We start from the raw sequence: 22,801 nt of genomic DNA, 5'->3' as shown, positions 1-22,801 counted from the left end.
AGTCGCTTTGAGTGCACATATTTGTGTAGAAAAGAGACTAACACATTTAAATCAGTAAATAAATATAAGATGTCAACCAGCATTCTATAGCACCCCTGCACTCTAGCAACTCTTGTTTAAAGGCCCTGTGCCTGAAGATGTTGCAGACCAGACTAGTCAGACCTCTGGCCCATCTAGCCTAGTATAATCTACACTGGCAGCTCTCCAAGACACTAGGCATTGCTATCCTTCTCTTCAAATGGACATGCCAGAGACAGAGCCTTCCACACATGAAGCATGTGCCCACCACTGAGCTGCAAATCCCCCCTCCCCACCAGCTTTCCCCCTTTAAAAAGTATAGTCCTCCTTTGCATGTGTATTGTTTCAGAACTGAGCCCAAGACATTCACACCCACAGAAAGAAGGGCTGTAGCTCAGTGCTAGAATATCTGCCTTGCATATTGAAGATCCCAGGTTCAATATCCGGCATATCCAGGCAGGGCTGAGAATGTTCCCTGCCTGAAAAGCCATTGCCGGTCAGTGCAGACAGCACTGAGCTAGATAGAGCAGTGGTCTGGCTCAGTATTAAGACAGTTTCTTATGTTCTGATTATGCGCCAGCCTAGGTCAATAAACTCATCCAAACATCCCTTTGCTAATGAGAGTCTATTACAGATGGAGCGTACCTGTTGCTTCTGTTCTTCTATAGTGATCCCTAGAGCTTCAACATGTGAAATCTGCGATTCTTTTGCCACAATGGTTTCTTCCAGTTCTTTAATTTGCTTCTGACGCTGCTTCAGAGAATTATGAGCATTTCTCAGTTCTTCTTGTGATTCAATGTTCTTGCACATTTTAAAAAGAGAGAGAGCGATACTTAGTTTCCATGGCATACAATACAAACGTCCTTGCAGAGGTGCTATGAACTGTTCTGCCACACTTTTAATCACTCTCTAGTTTGATGCAGGGATGGATGGATCAGCCTACTTCTGATCCATGTCAGTTTTGCATGGGCTCACTTATAAGTCTGTTCTGTCCTGCACAAAAATCTGCATATAAAATGCATGTTATATGCATTTTCACAACATATTTTGTATGTCCTCTGGACAGTGCACAATACAATGTATAAGCTATAATTTAAAAAACACAAGGAAACTACTCAGAGTAGACCCAGTGAAATTAATGAACATAATAACTTAGCTCCATTAATTTCACTGGGTCTACTGCAAGCACAACCCTCCATAACAAGGGCGCCACCACCAAAAAGGCCCTCATTCAAGTAGTCACCTGGCACACCTCATTTGGCGGGGGCACCAAAGAAAGGCCTCTGAAGGTGACCCCAAGGTCCAGGTATGAACATGTTGGACAGGCAGTCTTTCAGGTAATTTGGCCTCAGGCTGATTAGATCTTTTAAAAGCTAAAGCCAGCGCTTTAAAACAGACCACCAGCTGGTGCAGATGGAAAAACACTGGCCTGATATGATCACGTAAGCCAGTCCTGAAGCTTCCAAACCATTATTATTATTATTATTATTATTAGATTTGTTAGACGCCCATCTGGCAGAGATTAGTCCGCCACTCTGGGCGACGTACAACAAAAACAGAAATACAATCCTTATAAAAACATAGACAGAAAACATTAAAAGATTAAAAAGTTAAAAACCCCTAGAATTGCACTCTGACAGCCTAACCCCCCTCCCATGCCTGCTTAAAGAGCCAGGTCTTCAAGGCCCGTCGAAAACACAGCAGGGAGGGGGCTGTGATGCGTCCCTCCCTGGCTCTCCCTGTCAGGTTCCTACCTGCTCGTGGTTACTGCCTGTCTCTAGGCACCACCAGGGACTCCACCAGTCCGGACCGCACTCTCTTATGGTTTACCTATCCGCTCTAGCACAGATCTCAACAGATCCCCCTGCTAGGCAACCACCAGTAACGTCCCAATACTAGTATTCCCAGAGACTCTGAATACTGGTATTGTTATTCTCTTCACCGCTGCCACCATTTGTTACAGTTCCCCTTCAGCCTTGGTCATTACCTTACCCTCCCTTCTGGTCTGTGAAACCCCAGCCAAGGATCAGGCCTTTGGTAAACCAAATTAAGTATTTATTACAGATAACAAAGCTAACAAAATTAACAAGATTTCTTCTTAAGGCACATAAGCATATGGTTTTACTCAATACTAATCTGAACTCCACCCCCCTCCTTCTTCACTCTCTCCTGGCAAACAACTCTCTCAAACCCCACCAAGCAATCCACTCTTTCTCTTCTCCCCCCCATTCCACTCTCACTCCCTCACATTCACCCAGATTTACCTGTCATCCTTTCATTTATACTGTCAGCCATTTTAAACATTCAGCCAATCATCAAGCATTCTATTGCCCATTCACTCCCCCGCCTCTTTCACTACTTACCATGTATACTCTAAACAACCAGCACTTACCATATATACACTAATATATAGGAACATCACATTTCCCCCCCCTTAAACAACTGCAGAGTATTATTCCTGTTCCAGGATTTATACGTCGCGTTAACAAATAAAAGTCTCTATGGGGAAAATGTCTTTCTTTGTTCCTCTGTCTGGTCACGTCACTGCAGTCCCAGCCACTTGCCTGGAAAGTCCATCGGCCAGTACATTGTCCTTGCCTTTTATGAACTGGAAGTCCACTTGATAGTCCTGTAGGGCCCAGGACCACCTCTGCAGCATAGTGTTATGGTTTTTCATAGTCTGCAGCCATAACAAGGCCCGATGATCCGTAGTCACTGTGAATCTTTGTCCCCACACGTATGGGCGCAACTTGTTCAGTCCCCACACGACCGCTAGGCACTCCTTCTGGACCGACGAATAGTTTTTCTCCCTCGGCGTCAGCTTGCGACTCAGGTACGCCACTGGATGTCTGGTGCCTTCTCTCTCCTGCAGCAAGACGACTCCCAGCGCAAGGTCCGACGCATCTGTAGCCACGATGAATGGTTTCTCATAGTCTGGTGCTATTAATATGGGTCCTTGGCACAAGGCTTGCTTCAGTAGATCAAAAGCCTTCTGACATTCATCCGTCCATACCACACGCTCAGAACACTTCTTCTTTGTTAATTCATGCAAGGGGGTTGCTATTTCCCCAAAATTTCTCACAAACTTCCTATAAAATCCAGCCACACCCAGAAATGCCCTTACTTGTTTTTTGGTTAAGGGGATCGGCCACGCTTGTATTGCCTCCACCTTGCTCCATAAGGGGGTGATTTTCCCACTCCCCACCTTATGTCCTAAATAGATTACTTCCTTTAGTCCAAACTGGCATTTCTTAGCTTTTATTGTGAGGCCTGCTTTTCTTAGGGCCTCCAATACTGTTGTCAGGTGTTGGACATGCTCAGGCACCGACTTGCTAAAAATGGCCACGTCATCGATACAGGCCACTGCAAAATCTGACATGCCTCGCAACACAGTATTGATTAGCCTCTGAAATGAACTTGGTGAGTTCCTTAGTCCCATGGGTAAGGTCACAAACTCATATAACCCATCTGGTGTACTGAAGGCAGTTTTGGCTCTGGATTGCTCGTCTAGTTCCATTTGCCAAAATCCTTTACAGAGATCTAGTGTAGAGATAATGGTTGCTGCTCCCAATAACTCTAACATAGCGTCTGCCCTAGGCATAGGATACGCATCTGGGACAGTAATTTTATTGATTAGCCGATAATCAATGCAAAACCTTGTCGTTCCATCTTTTTTCGGAACCAGGACAATACTTGAGGCCCAGGGACTGATGGATTCCCTGATCGCTCCTAATTCCAGCATCTCTTCCACCTCCTTTTTGATCTCATTCAAAACTTTCCCATTCACACGGTACGGAACAGATCTGATTGGGGCATGATCTCCAGTATCAATGGAATGTATAACTATACTGGTTCGGCCAGGTTTGTTGCTAAAGAGATTCCTATAGGTTTTCAAAACTCTCAGAATCTCCTCTTTTACTTCCTCCTTCACCTCCTCTGACCATTCCACTTGATCTACCCCTCCTTTGTCTTTGCTTTCCTGTACCAAATCTGGAAGTTCAGGCCCACTTCCCTCAGGGAATAAGGTAACTTGCAACACCTTTGCATCCCTGGTATGGTAAGGCTTTAACATATTTACATGAACCACTTTGCTTTTGTTTAATTGGTCTGTGGTGATTACATATGTCACTGTGTCAAGCCTTTCTCTGATGGTATATGGTCCTTCCCAGTTAGCCTGTAATTTGTCATGTTTCCTGGGTATGAACGCCATAACCCTATCTCCCACATCATACACACGTTCTCTGGCTGTTCTGTCATACCAGTAACTTTGCTTCTCCTGTGCATGACTCAAATTCTCTTTCACTACTTCCATCATTGATGTTAATTTATTGCGGAATTCCAATACAAAATCTACTACAGAAGTTTTGTACTCTCCCAGAGTTCCTTCCCATGAATTTTTTAGCACTTCCAAAGGTCCCCTCACTTTTCTAGTGAACATGAGTTCAAAGGGTGAGAAGCCTGTTGACTCCTGAGGGACTTCTCTGTATGCAAATAAGAAGCATCCCAACCGTTCATCCCAGTCTTGTGGGTGATCTTGAACATAGCTTCTTATCATGCCCTTCAAAACTCCATTGAATCTCTCAGTTAGCCCATTAGTGGCGGGATGGGAAGTAGTGGTCTTTAGATGTTTTAGACCACAACATTTCCACATACATTGCATCACTTCTCCCATGAATACACTGCCTTGATCTGTCAGCACTTCATGAGGGAAACCCAGCCTCATAAAGATTTTTAATAAAGCCTCTGCCACTACAGGGGCTTCTACAGATCTCAGTGCTTCTGCGTCTGGGTACCTGGTGGCAAAATCCACCACCACCACTAGATATTTCTTGCCATGCCTTGTGGGTTTGGAAAAAGGGCCCACCAAATCTATTCCCACTCTATAAAAGGGTTGTCCAATTATAGGAAGAGGCTTTAAGGGTGCCTTGGTCTTTACTCCACTCTTTCCCACCTTTTGGCATATTCCACAAGATAGACAATGTTGTTTTACATCCTTGGAGATATTTGGCCAATAATAATGTGCAGCCAATCTCCTCTTGGTCTTTTTTATTCCCAGATGTCCTGCACATGGGACATTGTGGGCTACCTCTAGCAATCTGGTTCTGTATTTGCTAGGTACTATCAATTGCTTCACTGGTTCACATTCATCCTTTCTCTCAGCAGGCATCCACAGTCTATATAAAATCCCATTCTCACACACAACTTGATTCCTCAGTTTGTCAGTGAAAGGAATCTGTTGGGTCAGCGCTTGTTCCTTTATCTGCTTCAGACTTATATCTTTATGCAGCTCTTCCCTGAATTGATCTGCTTCTTCCCCAGAGACCACTTGATACAGTTTGTCTTCTTCAGCAGGCCTGCTAGTGGTTGCTATGGTGACCTGAGGCTGGTTAACAGATTCCACCCTGTTTGTTTCAGCCCCCCTTAATATGGCTTCTTTTTCTCTGCCAATTTGCTGTCTGGTCACTACATATATTTTCCCCTGTGCCCCCATAACATCTCTTCCCAGTATTACTGGTTCTTGTTGCTGGGCATTAATACCAACTTTATATTGGCCCTTTCGGCCTCTCCATTCCATTTTCACTAGGGCCACAGGCAAACTCTCTGGTTGACCCCTCACTCCTTGGATAGTCACTGTTTCCTGAGGTAATATTTCTTCAGATTTTATTAAATCTGGCCTCAGTAACGTCTGAGCGGCACCAGTGTCAAGCAATGCCCAATAAGTTGCCCCTTGTACACTCACTTCCTCTCTCAGACTTGAATCAAGGTCTGTTACTTCTGTCCAGTTTATCTGGCAAAACTGAACCTTTTTCGCTGCTTCTAAAGCCTTGGGCTCTGTTTTCACTGCCCTTGTCTGAGCAGGATTACTAATGGGGTTGGCAACCTCACATTGAAAACGTAGGTGCCCCGGTCTACCACATTTGTAGCATAATTTCTCCTCACTTTTAGGGTACACAGATCCACTCTGGGGTGTCCTGTGCCCTTCAGATTTTAATGGAGGACTCACTCGCTGTGGTACCACATCCCTTCTGCCAGCACTATATGGTCTGGGTTTAAACTCTCTTGATGTTTTCCCCACCCAGCCAGTTCTATTGGAGGCGAAGTGATCCGCCATCTCTGCGGCCTCCTGCACAGATGTAGGGGAACGGTCTTTGACCAGGAGCCTTATTTCTGGTGGTAACTGATGGTATAATTGATCCAGTATCATGAGGCTTTTCACCTCTTCCACTGACTGAGCTTTGGCACTACTCATCCACTTTCCAAATATATCCATCAACTTTGCTCCCAGTTCCACAAAAGACCTCCCTGTCTGTATCTGGCAGTTTCTGAAAAGCTTTCTAAAATAATCAGGCCCCAGTCTGAATCTTTTAAACACTGCTTCTTTGAATTCAGCATAGGTGACGGGCCTGTCTGAGGGGAAATATTGGTATACCTCAGCCAATTCCCCTTTAATCAGGTTTGATAAATACTGCATGTATTTATCTTCAGGTAGCCCCCACAACTGAGCTGCTTTTTCAAAGGTGCTGAGGTAAATTTGAGGATCTTGACCAGGCTCATAGACAGCAAAGTCCTTTGGAGTAATTTTTATTTTTGCTCCATCTCTGTCTTTCCTTGTCTCCTCAGAGTGAAATTTCTCTCTATCAAATTTTAACTTTTCTACTTGTAATTCAGCATCCAATGCTCGTTGCTTCTCCCTCTCCTCAAACCCCAATCTCATTCTCTCAATTTCCAACTCCCTCTGTTTTTCCTTCTCTGCACCTTCCATCCTCAATCTCTCAGCTTCCATCTTCAATCTCTCAGCTTCCAACTCCCTCTGCTTGTCTTTTTCCTCAGCCTCCCATCTTAACTTCTCTCTCAAGTACTCTATATAAGCGGGATTGCTTAAATATCCTTCTGGGGTCTCTTCCCTGACAGGTTGTTTTTGCTGGGCAGTAGCAAATCCTATAAGTGCTACACTCAATTCATCTACCCCTTTACCCTCGTGAGGTAAATGGAATGTTATGCACTTCTCCACCAGCTCCTCTCTTTTCATTTTTATGTATTCAGCCATGGTGTTTGAGTTCACTCACTCTTTGCCACACACTCTTTGCCAGTCACTCTCACAAGAAATCTTGTTTTGTTATTTCTGTTTGCCACACCACTGTTCTGGATTCTCTAGTATTCGTATCTGGATTCTCTGTTGTTCGTATCCCACCGCTACTGCCACCACCTGTGATGCGTCCCTCCCTGGCTCTCCCTGTCAGGTTCCTACCTGCTCGTGGTTACTGCCTGTTTCTAGGCACCACCAGGGACTCCACCAGTCCGGACCGCACTTTCTTATGGTTTACCTATCCGCTCTAGCACAGATCTCAACAGATCCCCCTGCTAGGCAACCACCAGTAACGTCCCAATACTAGTATTCCCAGAGACTCTGAATACTGGTATTGTTATTCTCTTCACCGCTGCCACCATTTGTTACAGTTCCCCTTCAGCCTTGGTCGTTACCTTACCCTCCCTTCTGGTCTGTGAAACCCCAGCCAAGGATCAGGCCTTTGGTAAACCAAATTAAGTATTTATTACAGATAACAAAGCTAACAAGATTAACAAGATTTCTTCTTAAGGCACATAAGCATATGGTTTTACTCAATACTAATCTGAACTCCACCCCCCTCCTTCTTCACTCTCTCCTGGCAAACAACTCTCTCAAACCCCACCAAGCAATCCACTCTTTCTCTTCTCCCCCCCTATTCCACTCTCACTCCCTCACATTCACCCAGATTTACCTGTCATCCTTTCATTTATACTGTCAGCCATTTTAAACATTCAGCCAATCATCAAGCATTCTATTGCCCATTCACTCCCCCGCCTCTTTCACTACTTACCATGTATACTCTAAACAACCAGCACTTACCATATATACACTAATATATAGGAACATCACAGGGGCCTGGCGGAGGTCAGTTGGCAAAGAGTTCCAAAGTGAGGGGGCTACGACTGAGAAAGCTCTTCACCTGGTCCTCACCAATCTAGCTGCTTTTATGGGGGGAATGAGGAGTAAACCATTCGTGGACGACCTTGCTAGCCGGCGCCCTTGGTGAGAGTGAAGGCGTCCCTTTAGGTAGAGTGGACCAGCTTCAAATAGGGCCTTAAAGGTTAAAACCAGTACTTTAAATTTGGCCCGAGCAGCCACTGGTAACCAGTGCAGCTCCTTGAGGACTGGGGTAATATGCTCTCGGCGGCGGCTGCCTTTAATCAGACGAGCCGCCGCATTCTGCACCAGCTGCAGCTTACAGATCGTTTTCCAGGGAAGACCCACATATAAAGCATTACAATAATCCAACCGAGACAGAACCAAGGCATGAACTACTGAAGGGAGTAGGCGGCTCGGAAGGTAAGGGCGTATCCTACGTATGAGGTGAAGTTGATGAAGAGCCACCTGAGTAATGGCGGCCACCTGCGCTTCCATAGATAACTGGGAGTCAAGAATGACTCCCAAACTCCTGACCTGGTCTCTCAGGGGCAGTTGTACCCCGTTGAGCACCAGATCAGTGATCCCCAACCTGTCTTTATCACCTACCAGCAGTACCTCAGTTTTATCAGGATTCAGCCTAAGCTTATTCCTACTCATCCAGTCCCTCACCGACTCTAGACACTTAGATAACATTCCTATCGCCGCCAGTGGGGAAGATTTAAATGAGAGGAAAATCTGTGTGTCGTCTGCATATAGGTGGAATTGCATACGAGATCTCCTAATAATGTCTCCCAGTGGCCTTATATAGACGTTGAATAACATCGGGGAGAGGATGGAGCCCTGTGGCACCCCACAAGTGAGAGGCCAGGGCTCAGAGACCTCCTCTCCCAGCACCACCCTCTGGCATCTCCCCGAAAGAAAGGAACGGAACCACCGTAGAATGGTGACTCCAATACCTAAACTCTCTAGGCGATCTAACAAGATACCGTGGTCAACAGTGTCAAAGGCCGCTGAGAGATCCAAGAGAACGAGGAGGGTAAATTCCCCTCTCTCCAGTGCCCTTCTCATATCGTCCACCAGAGCCACCAGCGCTGTTTCTGTCCCATGTCTGGGTCTGAAACCTGATTGAAATGGGTCAAGGTAACTCACTTCCTCTAAGTACGCTTGTAGTTGGTTTGCCACCGCCCGCTCGACCACCTTACCCAGGAATGGCAAATTTGAAACTGGGCGGAAGTTGTTTAAATTCAGGGGGTCTAAGGAGGCCTTTTTCAGAATTGGAGTTATTACTGCCTTCTTAAAGGGAGATGGCAGATGACCTTCGTCAAGAGATGCATTAACCACTGCCTTGACCCCCTCACTCAGTTTGTCTTTGCAGCTCATAATGAGCCACGCTGGGCAAGGGTCGAATATGCAGGAGGTTGGTTTAAGCGAGGAGAGGACCCGAACTACTTCCTCAAAGGCAGACTCATGTACAACACATTGCAGTAACCCAAGCGGGAAGTTTAGCTTACCATTGACACGGTCTCTTGTATATCTTCTTTGAATTGATCTCTCTCTTGTTTGAGAGCCTCCTGCTTCTGCTTCAGGTCATCTCTTTCCTGGGTCAGTGCCCGTATCTCTTCTTCGCTATCCTGAAGTCTTTGAGCAATTGTCTGCTTCTCTGTTTCCTCAGCCTCCATTTTGGATGCCCAGGCCTTCAACTGATCTTTGAGTTGTTCTGTTTCACTCAGCTTCTGATGTGCTTCATCAAGTTGTTTTTTCATATCAAGAAACTTCTCCTGCTCCAAGTCTTTCTCTTCCAGCTCTTTGATCTTGCCAGAAAGCTTCATTATTATTATTTAAGGAAAGATAGCATATACATTTTACATTATTATTTTTCAAATAAAGTTCAACACCAGTTTAGAAAGATCAAAAGGGTTTCTGTGGTAGTCTGAGATATTAGCTGCTTGCAAGCTATCAAGACTCTCATTTTCTCACACAAAGGTTGTTACCAGATCACTGGCAGATAATACACATTTTTAGGACAGTTAGTCCCATTCACATGTAATACTAAGCCATTTTATAGCTTAGGACACATGTGCAAACATGCAGGTACCTAGCCCTGTTGCTGCTATGGCCAGGTCTAAGCTATGGCTAGAAAAGGTAAAGGTGTCCCCGCACTTGTAGTGCGAGTCGTTTCCGACTCTTAGGGTGACGTCTTGCGACGTTTACTAGGCAGACTGTATATATGGGGTGGGATTGCCAGTTCCTTCCCCGGCCTTTCTTTACCCCCCAGCATATGCCAGGTACATAGCTATGGCTAGGTTAGCATTATATTTGAACCCAAGTTTGTGGTTTTGTCTCCCCCAGACAAATTACAAATGCCAAACAAAGAACTAACCTTGGCTATAGCTTGTGGTTTAGCTAGACTGAGACAGACCACAAGCCCGGGTTTGGATGCAACACTAAAACACACCATGGTTTATCCACATAGTGCTGTAGCAGCAGGACTGGGGGAGAAGCACTGTGGCCACAATCTTCACTCCAAGAACCAACTTCTCCTGCCATTCTTCCTAAGCCACAGTTTAGGAACTGTCCTGAAGATAACTGTCCATTATATGTGGACCAGGTCTAATCAGATCCAAACTAGGTTCATAGTATACAATGGAAGGGATGTAATGTACCCCAATAGTATGAGAGGGCTCTCACCCCTCACACCCATATTGCAAATACGAAATGAGAGAGTGTATCAAGATAAAGCTAAGGAGCAGATTTAATGCCCTAGGATAAAGTTTATTTCTGGGATCCAGTGGACTCTTGTAGTGCTTTGTAATGTGTGCACGCACACAGGAAAGTAGATTATATATTTACACTAGGGACTGTGTCCCTACTTGCTCCACTCACCAACCCCCTTCACCTCTCCTCCCTTTACCCCTTGCCAAAGTTGCTCAACCTCTCCCTTTGCACCTGCCTCCGTCTCCCTCTTCCACTGGCTCAGCAGCTCTCAGAAGTCTGTCATCATGCTATAGTTCACAGTGCCACCTGTCGGCAGCCAACTATTGCATGACGACAGCCTTGAAGTGGTATAACACCCCCCCCCGAGCAAAATTCCAAGTTATTTTCCCTCCCTTGTTTTGAGAAGTAGTTGGGGTTAAAAAGGAACCCAGTTAGCCTTAGACAGAGCATTTCCAGATGAAAACCTTGACTGAAATGCAAACGGTTTGCAACAAGATAAGCCATCTGCTGATAGCTCAAAATAGCCACTCACCTCCTGAGTCATTTCATGAATGGTTGCATTTAGCTTGAGATTTTCATCAGACAAAACATCTACTTGGCTTTTCATCCCTTTGTTTTCTTCTGATGCAATCAGGAATTTCTGCCCCAGTTCGTTGCACTGTAGTTTCAGCTCTTGAAAAGCGAAGTCGTTTTTGTGCATTGCTTCAGCATTTTCAAGATCTTTGGATTGTAGTGCAGTAGTCACTTCACAGAGCGTCTTGTCCTTCTCAGCTACTTGAGATAGCAGGGTCTCTCTTTCTGAGGTCAGAGAAGCTATCATTTTGGATTTTTCAAGCATCTAGGGGAAAAATACACATACTTAAACACACAGTATGAGCATGGGGAACAGCTACCATCATCTCAATTATCCTCTTAGCTGCATGCAGAATAAGCTTGGGATATTTGTTTATATATATTTTTAGATAACGTCACATTCCATCCCCACCTTCTCCAAAAGAGCAGGGATAACCAACATGGTGCCCTCCAGATATTTTGGACTACAACTCCCATCAGCGTTATACAGCACAGCCAATGGTCAGGGAGTTATAATCCACAACATCTAGAGAGCACCACGTTGGGTCTCCCGACAGAGAAAAAGCTTACATGCCACTATCCAATTTTAACCTCAAAACTATCTTGTGAGGTAGGTCAGGTGGAGAGATTCATGGAGGACAGGGCTATCAATGGCTACTAGCCATGATGGCTTTGTTCTGCCACCCTAGTCAGAGGCAGTATGTTTCTGAAAACCAGTTGCCGGAAGCCTCAGGAGGGGAGAGTGTTCTTGCACTCAGGTCTTGCTTGTGGGCTTCCCCCAGGCACCTGGTTGGCCACTGTGAGAACAGGATGCTGGACTAGATGGCCTGATCCAGCAGGCTCTTCTTATGTCCTTGAGATGGTGACTGGCCAAGCTAATTGAATAGCTGGCAGGGATGTGAACCTCTGTAACTTGAAGGACAACTAACATTCTCTCTCCAGCCCAAGTCCCCCAATCTATCTGCCCATATAACCTCTTCAGTCCTCCTCCCTCCATCTCCTCTTCCTCTTTGCAACACTGGCAATGGCAACTATTTTTGGCAGATTCAAGCACTGAAACCCCCACTCTCCTCTGATTCCCCAAAAACCAAGGTACCCAAGAGCCAGGGCACGATACCCTGGATCCAAATTGCAATATTTGTTTCTTTATACAAATATAGACTGCCGCTCATACAAAATATCAGGGCAGTGTACAACAAAATTTACAAAAAATGCATAACACACCTTAAAAACAATACAGAAAAATAATAAAAATGACTGGCTCGTCTTATGAAGCTGAAATCACAGAACAGGCCTGCCAACATAAAAAAGTCTTCTTGAGACATCTGAAAGTTCTTAGCGAGGATGCCTGCCAAATCTCTGCTGGAAGAGACCGTTCCACAGCACGGGACCGGTGACACTAAATGCCCAGCTTCTAGTGGAGGTTGGTTGGGCCTCTTTAACATGGACAACTAATATAATAACCTTTTCAAAGTTAGGAGGAATGCAAGTTCTGCAAAGAGGCAATTGCTTGTTCTGCCTGATCTATTGTCCGTAAAGTTAACTGTGTTTTCAGGAAGCCCTGACATGAGCCAGCCCACGTTGTATTTGCTTTTACCTCCTTCTCGAAGATTTCAGGGTCAGATCCTGAGCCAGCTTCTAATGATGCAGTTGCCTCTTTCCTTAAAGTTGCATTCTCTTCCAGAGCTTTATTCAGTTCGTCTTTTAAATCTGATATCTTCCTTTCCAATTCCACACATGAGAGTAGCTCTAGGGAAAAAAGTTCAAAGATTTTAAAGGACAAAATCGACCAGAAGTGGAGATTCACAACCACTTTGTAACAATTGTGAGACCTAGTCTATACAATTCTTATTCCTTATGTCTCAGCTACCATGAAAATGCCCCAATGAGGCATGCACCCTTTCCCATCAGTTTATACCCTGGTATCTGAGATGTGAACTACCTCAAAAGACTCTTCCCTCCTGTGTATCCTTAAGGCTCAAGTTTTCTTTTTAAATAGTAATATCAGATAATAGTACAGGTAGAAAGGAGTAACACATCAACAAGCCATACAGAGAATATAAAAGAGAATCAACCAAGTAAGTCAGACCAAAGGTACTGTATATTCCGGCGTATAAGATGACTTTTTAACCCTGGAAAATCTTCTCCAAAGTCGGGGGTCGTCTTATACGCCGGGGGTCGTCTTATTAGGGTTGCTATATTGCCCGGCTAGCCGGGTTTTACCCGGATTCTAAGCATGCCACCCGGCGCCCGGCTAGCCCCTTAGGTGGCCCGGATTCTCAGCTTTCATTTAAAAAAAAAATTAAGTTTCTAGGTGGTGCGGTTCTCGAGATATATATAAAAACGTCAGGCACCCCCCCCCCCCGGTTAAATCTTTTTTTAAACTACTGTATAGCACTTCGTAGCTTTAACCCCGCCCGTTCAGGATTTCAGCCAATCAGTGAAGTGTTTGTTTGGTGGCATTGTCTGCAAAACCTCATTGCGAGGGCAGAAAATGGTGGTTTCCCCTCCTGTTTATATGAAAATCTCATAAATTGGGTAGGTATATACATTTCAGTTTTTCCCCCTGTTGTGTGTAGGAGTCAGATCCTGGGCAGTGTTTTGAAAACCTTCCCAATAGTTGCTTTTGGGGGTAAAAACAGTGCTAATCCCATATGTCCAGAGTAAATCCTATTGAATTCAGTAGGAATTACTTTTGAGTAGACATGATTATGAATGTGCTGAAAATCAATGGGACTTTGGAGTGAATGTAAAAAAGAATTGTGTTTGTGTTCTCTTTCTGCCCCCCCCCAGTCCTATTTTAAAGCAAGTAGGCAGGGCTTACTTAGGTATTGCAGTTTTTATTCTGTAGGAAACTAATACTGATTTTTAAAAAACTAATACTGATTTTTCTGCAAGGACCAATTGGTTTGACAATAAACTATTATATGGGCTGTATGTATTTATACATTTGCAGTGTGTGCGTGTGTGTATGGAGTCTTTCCAACACCCCTGTGAGGTAGGGTTGGAAACCAAGGCAGCTCACAACAAGAAATAAAGCCATTTAAAATCCAATAACCATAAAAACAAGTATAAACAGTTGCAAAACAGTGTAAAGTGGCATGATTCGGAATTTTGGGTTGTGTGAATGAAGTTGCTTATCACTTGAGGTTGCATTTCTGTCCCTGTTTGAGTAAGCCCCATTGAATACGCTGGGACTTGCTTCTGAATAAATAAATTTAGGATTGCACTATAAATATCTTTACAGTTTGTGTAAATAATAAATATATTTGATAGTTATGCTTATATAAATATTTCTTCATTTATCATATTTTTGGTTGTTGGTTAGGAATCCTGACTGGTTGTGAGATGCTTAGTTTTTTGCCTTATAGGAATCTTGTTGTGGTTGGTATGGTATTACATTTAGGAAAGTGTTACTTGCCTTCTGTATTTTTTTTTCCTATTTGCATTTCACTTATCTTTAACCTCACTCCGTTACAGCCATAGAAGCAACAGCAGCATATGCAAGATAATTAACTCCCATTAGTGATAAGAACAAGAATTTATAATTATTATTTCAATTAAAACAAGAGGCTTATCAATACTTTGAAGAGGACCAGATATTTATTTTCTTTCTGAGCCCAGGACTGGGTCTTTCATGATGCCCGGTGTGTGTGTGTGGGGGGGGGGGAGCAGGAGAGTAGTCGATAAGACAGACATCCTGGCATTGATAATCGAATAAGCAAGGTATGTGTGGGGTTGTTGTACACTTCCAGGCTCAGTTTCATTTTGAGTATGGAGGTGGAACCTGTGTAGATGTGGTTATCAAAGGGAGAAGAAATTTTGAGTTAAGCAAAGCTCTGCTTTTATAAAACCTAAGAAACATACAGTACTTTGAATGTCTGAGTGCCTGCACCAGTGGAATACTGGAGGAACTTGTAAAACTTGCTGCAACAGTATTTAGAACTGAGCATGTGGTGTGAAAGACTCCTTTTCCTAACATTTTGGCTTGTTTTTCTCTGATTGTGTATTTTTATTGTTTTTACTATATTTGTAAGCTGTGCTGAGCTCTGTTTTTAACAGCAAAAGGGCAGGATATAAATTCTCTTAATCAATAAATAAATACTCCATAGTGTTGGAAACTAGAGTCTAGGCATTTAATGTTGCTTTTAAAAAAAAGATTTCTCACATCTTTCCCCAGTTTTTGGTGGTAATTCCTAGGCACAAAAACAAAACAACTGGACAATCCAAATATTAATATTTATAAGTTTATAAGTGACAGTTTTCCTGCTAAGTACCTGCATGTCATAAGCAGGGGTAGTCTTATACGGCGAGTATATCCCAAACTCTATATTTTAACTGGAAAAGTTGGGGGTCGTCTTATACGCCGGAATATACGGTAAGTAACATCTAACTTGTTATTTTCTGATAAAAGTTTGGCTTATAAATATTTAAATAAATAAAATTCAATCCATTTCAGGGACAAGAGTGAGTGTGCCACCAGTTTTAATTCATAAAAGCATCCTTCAGCTATTAGAAGTTTAAGAAAACGCTGAGCTACATGAATAACCGCTTGTTTATAGTACCTTTTGGAACTCTACCCTCCAGGAGTGATGCCAACTTTGCATTTTCTTGCAAGTAGTACTGCAATTCTTTCTGCAAGTCAGATTGCATTTTTTTGTAGGTGACTTTCCTGGCATCTAATTGGCTTCTGTAACACTCAACATCTTTTTCCATTTGGTTGTAAATATTTGAGAGCTGCTCCTACATGGGAACAAGTTAATATACCATTACCGTGTCCATTTACGTGCCAGAACAATGATGGAAAGCTTGCATGCATGGCAGGTGCCTCAGTAGTACCATTATCTCAGTCTTCAAGCTTGTATTAGCACCATCCCAGAAGCATCGTTAGGATTCTACTAGGAAACCAGCATAACGCACAAGAGAAGGGGGGAGGGTCACAGCGCAGTGGTCAGAGCATCTGCTTTGCATGCAGAAGGTCCCAGGTTCAATCCCCAGCATCACTAGGTAGGACTGGGAGAGACTCCCTGCTTGAAACCCTGGAGAGCCCTGCAGTGTAGACAATACTAAGCTAGATGGACTAATAGTCTGACTCAGTATAAGGGAGCTTCCTATGTCCTAAACCTATCCCCAATACGATTATTTTACTTAAGGTGTTTCCATACCTCCCTTCAACCAAAATTGCTCACAGGGCAGTTAAGACAATAAAAAAATATTATGATATGTGAGCAACCAAAAGAGTAAAACAATTCTCATAAAATGCATAAAGAACATAATGAGCAGCACAACTCAGAAGTGACTTCACCCATCAGCTTCTAAAAGCCTGACAAAAAAGGTGCATTTTTACCTGATTTCTAAACAAATCAAGAGGGAGCAAGATGCAGTTCTGTGGGGATGTGACAAGCAAGGAGCCACCACCAAAAAGATGTTTTGTCTTTTCTGTGCCTATAGGAGGTACTGATAAAAGGCCACTCAAAATATATCTGTTCACTCAGATCTCACATAAAAGCGAGCTCCTAAAAAAGGAATAAATACCTACTTCATCCCAAACCCTAGACTCAGAGGTTTGTTTTCCCTGATATAAAGTAAGGCCTTCCAGGAGTGTTTTGTTCTGCTCTATGTACATTCATAAAATGCTACTAAAACAAGCAGCAGCAGCATAAATTACCATTTCCTCTTTTAGTGCTACATTTTCACTCCTGAGGAATGAAGATTCTCTTTTGGCATCCAGTGCTACTGCTTCAGCATCAATGAGAGACTGTTTCATTTGTTGCATTTCATCCAGCGAGTTATTTGAAGTCTGCTGAAAGAACGAAAACAGGATGGTATATACATATGCAAGAACTTCAGGAATCAAAAGGGACACATTTAAAAAAACTGGCTAAATGTGCTTCTATGAATCTGGCAGGCCCCCAATTCCAACAGGCAGGAAAGAAAAGGAGAGAAGCAAAGCAGGGCTATTCTGTTACCTCTGCCAAGAGATCTGCTGCCTTTGGCCCTCCCTCAGCTGCCCCCTTGTGGCAGCCATGCCCACCCGAACAGATTCCAGCCCAGCTGATTTGTGTAAGAACTGGTGCTTGAACTTGTGTTGTGTGTGTTTTTCTCCTCCAGCTACATTCCCTTTTCCTTGTGCATCATGTCTTTTAAGAGTGTAAGCCTGAGCAGGGTAAAATGCTTTAAATAAATAAATAATAGAGGGACTGCCATGTATTCCTGTGACCTTTATTTACTGGATGAGTGCCACACAGAGAATTGTCTGCAGTTTTTCCACTTTTGACATCTTTTTAATACATGTCTAGAGGTTTGCCAAACAGTTTTTGGGTGCACTTCTGCTGAACATTCTCTACTCAGCTCAAGGCAATTGTGAAGCCCCAGTCAGTTTGTTGAAAGCCCATGTGAATATAGCATCCTAAAACATTCTGCATAGAACTAGTATGCATTGCCAAGAGGCATAAGAATGTAAGAGCAGCCCTGCTAGGACCAGACCAAAAGTCCATCTAGTCCAGCATCCTGTCTCCAAGCAATGGCCAATCAGATGCTGACAGGAATACCACAAGTATGACATGAGGCCAATAGCTCTCTCCTGCTCATATTCTCAGCTTCCTCTGATCCTGGAGGCAGCAGACAGCCATCATGACAAGCAAGAGTTACCAGGCAAAGAAGTCAACATGGAAGTGGTTACCTAAAGGTAGATAAATTTGAAAGCCACTGTTCTATAGCAACTCAAGATGAGCCATCACCCTTATTGTAAGTAATGTACCTAACTGTCTAATGCACCATGGAGACTTTTCAAGTTTAGAAACAAGCTAAGAAACAAACAACAATTCAGGCTTACTATTGAGGACACGCCTCTTTTCCCATCCTCCATCTTTGATTCTTTCACAATATTTCTTAGCTCATTGACATGGTCTTCCAGCACCTTGATTTTATTCTCTTGCTCCTTGAGCTGCAGGTCTTTTGACTTTATTTCCTCCTATAAAGCAAGTAAGAGGGGAAAAAACAGAAGTGCAAGGTGACCATTTATAAACCCACTTAATTTCCCAGCTTATTGGGGTGTGTAGGTGCTGCCTAGTGTTATATGAAGATTGAAGAATGGACCGATGCATTTTGCTAAAACTACATGATTCATCCCAGTCCACACCAGTACTCAGTTTCATTACACATGCAAGACCACCACCGCTACCAGCTCACCTGAAGATCTTGATTGTAAACTTCAGCATTGGTAATTACAGACTTTAAGCTGGAAATTTCATGCATTAGTTGCATCTGTGGAGCAATTGAAGCAAAATGGCACAGGCAGTTAGGAAGCACCTTTTAGTCGAGTTTACCTGCCATCACCCACCACAAAAGCAAGCAGGCTTTGCATTAAAAGTTTCCCCACTGAACCAAGTTGTTACTGTAGAAAATATTGCAGAAAATTTTGTGATAATCTATTTCTTACAGCAGAGAGAAGTCCTAGGAAATAAAGTCTCAACATCCAATTACTAACAGGACATAATGCCAATAAGCGATGACAAGTGTTGCTTAGTTCTAGTCCTCTTCTAGCATACATTGGTTGTGGGCTAACTGATTTAAATAAATTCATATCCAATTCTTGCCTTTCTCCCATGATAAAAGTCAAGACAGTGGCTACAATCGCATGTCACAGCAAACCATGGCTTACTGTGAACACAGAGATGGCTCCTGCTTCGCTTCTCTTGTGCCACAGCCAACAAACCACAGTAAAATCCCAAAAATCAGTGCAGTGGTCAAGAATCAAAAATTCAGATCTGTTTGGTTTTTTTGTAGTTACTGAATGAGAGTTTGTTTTAATGTCATGTTGTTAAGCCACACTGAAAGCGGTCAAACCAGAAAGGGTGGGGTATAAACATTTTAATGAACAAAATCTGAAAAGCCTGCTGAAAGAGGAGAAAAGTCTTGCTGCTTGCCAAAACACAACGGGGCCAGATTAACTTCTTTTAGCAGGGTATTCCACTGACCTCGCACTGCCTTCAAAGAGGCCCTGTCCTTTGTGTCCAGATGTCCTACTGCAAACAGCGTAGCACAGAGTAGGATCTCAAGACAATTATGTTAGTCCTTGCTTTGTCTCTGGAGGTGTAGCTGATGTGTGGCCTTTTACTAGCTGAGGCCAATGCATCAATTGTGTCTCCCTCTCCCACTACTGGTCACAGTGATCCATGTTGTCACCACCTCCTGACTAGATTATTGCAATGTGATGTACCAGGGACAGCCTTTGAAGACTGGAAATTTCAGTTAGTTCAAGACACAGGTAAAGGGAACACATCTCATCAGCTGAACAAACTATACTGGCTGCCAGTCTGAGCAGAATTCACAGTGCCACCACTTACCTTTAAAAATCTATATGGCTTTGAGCTCCAATTTCAGACAAGGACGTGCCCAATTGTTTTATGAGTCATCATTTCTTTCCACCCCGCTTTCTGAGTTGAGGTGTGCGGTGACCAGAAAGGGGGAATATCCTCTGCAGTGCCACCCTTTTTATTTTCTAGGCCTTCAGCCATGTCACTGCTTTTAATCTTGCGGACATCTTATAAGCACTTCAGGTTTTACAGTTTTGATATAGTTAACTGCTTCAGCTGCTTTAATAGTTTAACTGGGTTCAATTCAGACTAAGGGTGGTAATTCAAAGCTAGTCCCCCCAGACTAGACCCAATGAAGTTAAAGGACATGACTAACTTAGGTTCATTCATCTGAATGGATCTACTCTTGAGTAGGACTCAGCTGAATACAACCCATCGTTAGTTGCCATAATCCCATTATTTTCAATGGGAGCACACTTAGTCATGGCCAAATGTTATTATTTTATTATTATTAAATTTTATTTATAACCCGCCTTTCGGCCAAAGGCCCTCAAGGCGGCTTACAAAGACAAATAAACACAGGTGTAGAAATACAATAAAAATACAATAAAAACAATACAATTTACAAAAATTAAATTAAATAACAAATGACATTATCATTATCGGCACCGCCAAGGAAGAGGTGGTGTTAGCGGGGGCGGCAGCTCCCGAGATGCAGAAGGGCGACAGGCATTTGTTACAGCAAAGCTGTTTGCTGTTTCAATGTTGTCTTCCTCTCCATGTCCTCGGGCTCACTCAGCTGCTGCTCCCCGGGCTTGTGCTGCTGGTGATGGTTTATGTTGCGGGGCGGCTGCGGGAGCTCGGCCTCGGGGACCTGGGCCTTGCCTGGAGCAGGAGAAGGACGTGGCAGCGGTGGCTGTTGTTGAGTGGGAGGCCCCATGACAGGCTGCTGTGGGGCAGGAGGCACCGGGCTGTGTTCACATTAATTTCAATGGGACCTACGTGCAACGAATGCAGTCTGGATTCAACCCATCCTGACCATATTTACATGATTTTTCAGTCACCCCGGAAATTGGAAAAAGGAAAGATGGCCTACAAATATGACTGCCGACACAACCACACCTCCTTTGTCTTACCTCCTGCTCTTTAGCTGTCTCTTTTTCAAGCAACACAAACTCATCAGTGGATATTTTCTCCTTCAGCTCTCTGATCTCACAGGCCATTTGTTCTTTCTCCACTTGCAGGTTCTCAACTTTTGCTGTCATGGCTTTCTGTTCAGTGACAGCATTATCCTAGGTGGGAGAAAGAGTCAGAGAGAGAAGGAGATGAAGGGGGTTTCACCTGCAGTTAATTATATTAAATTCCTAGAGAACACTGGAGCTGACTTACCCTCTCCTCTGCAAGGCTTTCACAAAGCACGACAGAATCTGCAAAATCTTTATGAGTCTGGAAGAAAAAAATACTTTAGAAAGCAAGCTATTTAATACCTCCTCTGTTTCTGTTCCTTGTGAAACTTGCATTATTTATCAAGATTTTGTTATTTAAGTGAATCAGTTTTATCTATTTTCATTTTTGTTTACAATATAAGGGTTTCAGAGAAACTCAGAAAAGGTTAACATGCAAAAATACAAGAGACCAGTCAATAGAAATCATAATTAATACTGAAAGCACTTACTTGTCCCCTATACTGGTTGCTCAAAAGTGAAGTTGCCTAGAGCTGTACTGAGTTTTGGGGGGAGGGGGCTAGACATTATTTAAATATTTAATACTGCTGAATTTTGGGGGTGTGATAAACCTCCTAAAAAGGAGAGTTGAGCTTTACAAACCTCAGAATTCTTCTCCCTCTCAGATTAAAATCCCTACCCACAACCAAATGTAAAGTAAGCTATGTTCATCCAATACATTGAATTGGGGGGGGGAAATGAAGAAACTGCAACAGAATAAAAAGGAGGGGGAAGCCTGCAGAAGGTGGGCTCCTCCTCCCCCGTTTTGTCCTTGCGGCAGGGGTGAGGAACTTTTTCAGTCTGAGAGCCACCTCTCCTTCTTGGCACCCTTCTGGGGGCCACATGCCAGAGGTGGGTAGAGCCAGAGCAAAAGTGGGCAGAACGTTGCATGTAAATTTTACCATTGCGCCGTATGTTAGTTACTGCACACACTCACGCATCCCTCTCTTTATTCTCCAGCCAGGCAACCAAGAGAGATTATCAGAGTTCAACCACACATTCCAGCTAGGCAAAACCCTCAAGGAAAGTGGAAAGCAGAGCTGGGGGGGGGTGGCCTGGGGAGAGAGGGGGTGGCCTCTGGGAATAGTCCCAAGGAGCAGACAGAGAGGCCTGGAGGGCTGCATTTGGCCCCTGGGCCTAACATTCCCCAGTCCTGACCCTATAGCACCTTGCCCCACCTCCATAGAAGTAACAGCTCCATTAGTCTGCATGGCAGTGTGAAATTGTCACTATGAGGGAAAAACCCTGGGTGGGGCATGATTGTCCCACATGCCACAGAAGTGTGGCCTCCCCCCTACCTTGATTTTGCCCCCCAAAGCATCTTTGCAGGAACACCCCCACCCCACCTTTACTACTTACCAAACCAGCTTTAGATGCTGGAATCCACTCCTCTTCAGGTATTATAGCACTGGCTATAATGTACTGATCATCATATTCTGAGAACTCCGAGGATACAGCTGAAAATTAAGGATGTAAACTTAGATTCCGAGCAGGTCTTGAGCCCTGCAAAAGGGCTGAGAGACAGAAGGCAAATGAGCGTTGGGGCCTGGTTATGTTAGTCTTTGCTAGCAGTTGCAGGGAAGTCAGAAATCTAGCGCCTGGAGATTGGTGTCAAAATCAAGACTCTGCAGCAACCAAGAGAGAAGCAGAGTTTGCTAGACTTTCCTCTTCCAACAAGCCTTTTAAGATGAGACCTATCCAAGTCTGTGTTAGAGTTGCTTTTAATATGTCTTTTAATATCTTTAACCCTTTTTTTAAAAGATGTTTTTAAAGGTTTTTAAAAAATGTTTTTAACGTCATTTTGTTTTAACGTATTTTAAGGTCTTTTTATGTTTTAAAGTGTTTTTAGTGTTTCTGTTTGCTGCCCTGGGCTCCTGCTGGAAGGAAGGGCGGGGTATAAATAAATAAATAAATAAATACATAAATAGATTAAGCCAAGAGCCCTCTTGTCCTTTCCTGCTCGCTTCAGATCTAACAGATGTATTCAGCATACTTAACTGGAATGC

General features: G+C 43.6%; 1 protein-coding gene across 3 annotated transcripts in view; it reads right to left on the bottom strand.

The window, feature by feature from the left end:
- Nucleotides 1-22,801, bottom strand: part of CENPE (centromere protein E) — a 76,025-nt gene that overhangs the window by 23,837 nt on the left and 29,387 nt on the right. The window contains exons 15-25 of one of the 3 annotated variants that reach the window (XM_061585518.1): nucleotides 22,155-22,252; nucleotides 20,962-21,018; nucleotides 20,709-20,864; nucleotides 18,446-18,520; nucleotides 18,090-18,227; nucleotides 16,923-17,054; nucleotides 15,820-15,997; nucleotides 12,852-13,003; nucleotides 11,214-11,519; nucleotides 9,478-9,789; nucleotides 664-819 (exon numbers count right to left, since the gene is read on the bottom strand). In XM_061585518.1, the coding sequence (XP_061441502.1) occupies nucleotides 664-819; nucleotides 9,478-9,789; nucleotides 11,214-11,519; nucleotides 12,852-13,003; nucleotides 15,820-15,997; nucleotides 16,923-17,054; nucleotides 18,090-18,227; nucleotides 18,446-18,520; nucleotides 20,709-20,864; nucleotides 20,962-21,018; nucleotides 22,155-22,252 (1,760 nt within the window). Of the gene's footprint in view, nucleotides 1-663; nucleotides 820-9,477; nucleotides 9,790-11,213; nucleotides 11,520-12,851; nucleotides 13,004-15,819; nucleotides 15,998-16,922; nucleotides 17,058-18,089; nucleotides 18,228-18,445; nucleotides 18,521-20,708; nucleotides 20,865-20,961; nucleotides 21,019-22,154; nucleotides 22,253-22,801 lie in introns of all 3 variants that reach the window. The other 2 variants (XM_061585517.1, XM_061585519.1) reach the window with 2 other exon arrangements.

This window comes from Rhineura floridana, chromosome 9, assembly GCF_030035675.1.
Source record: "Rhineura floridana isolate rRhiFlo1 chromosome 9, rRhiFlo1.hap2, whole genome shotgun sequence".
In the NCBI taxonomy this organism is placed as follows: Eukaryota; Metazoa; Chordata; class Lepidosauria; order Squamata; family Rhineuridae; genus Rhineura; species Rhineura floridana.
Note: the sequence above shows the minus strand (reverse complement) of the source record. Positions and strands in the feature narration are given on the sequence as shown.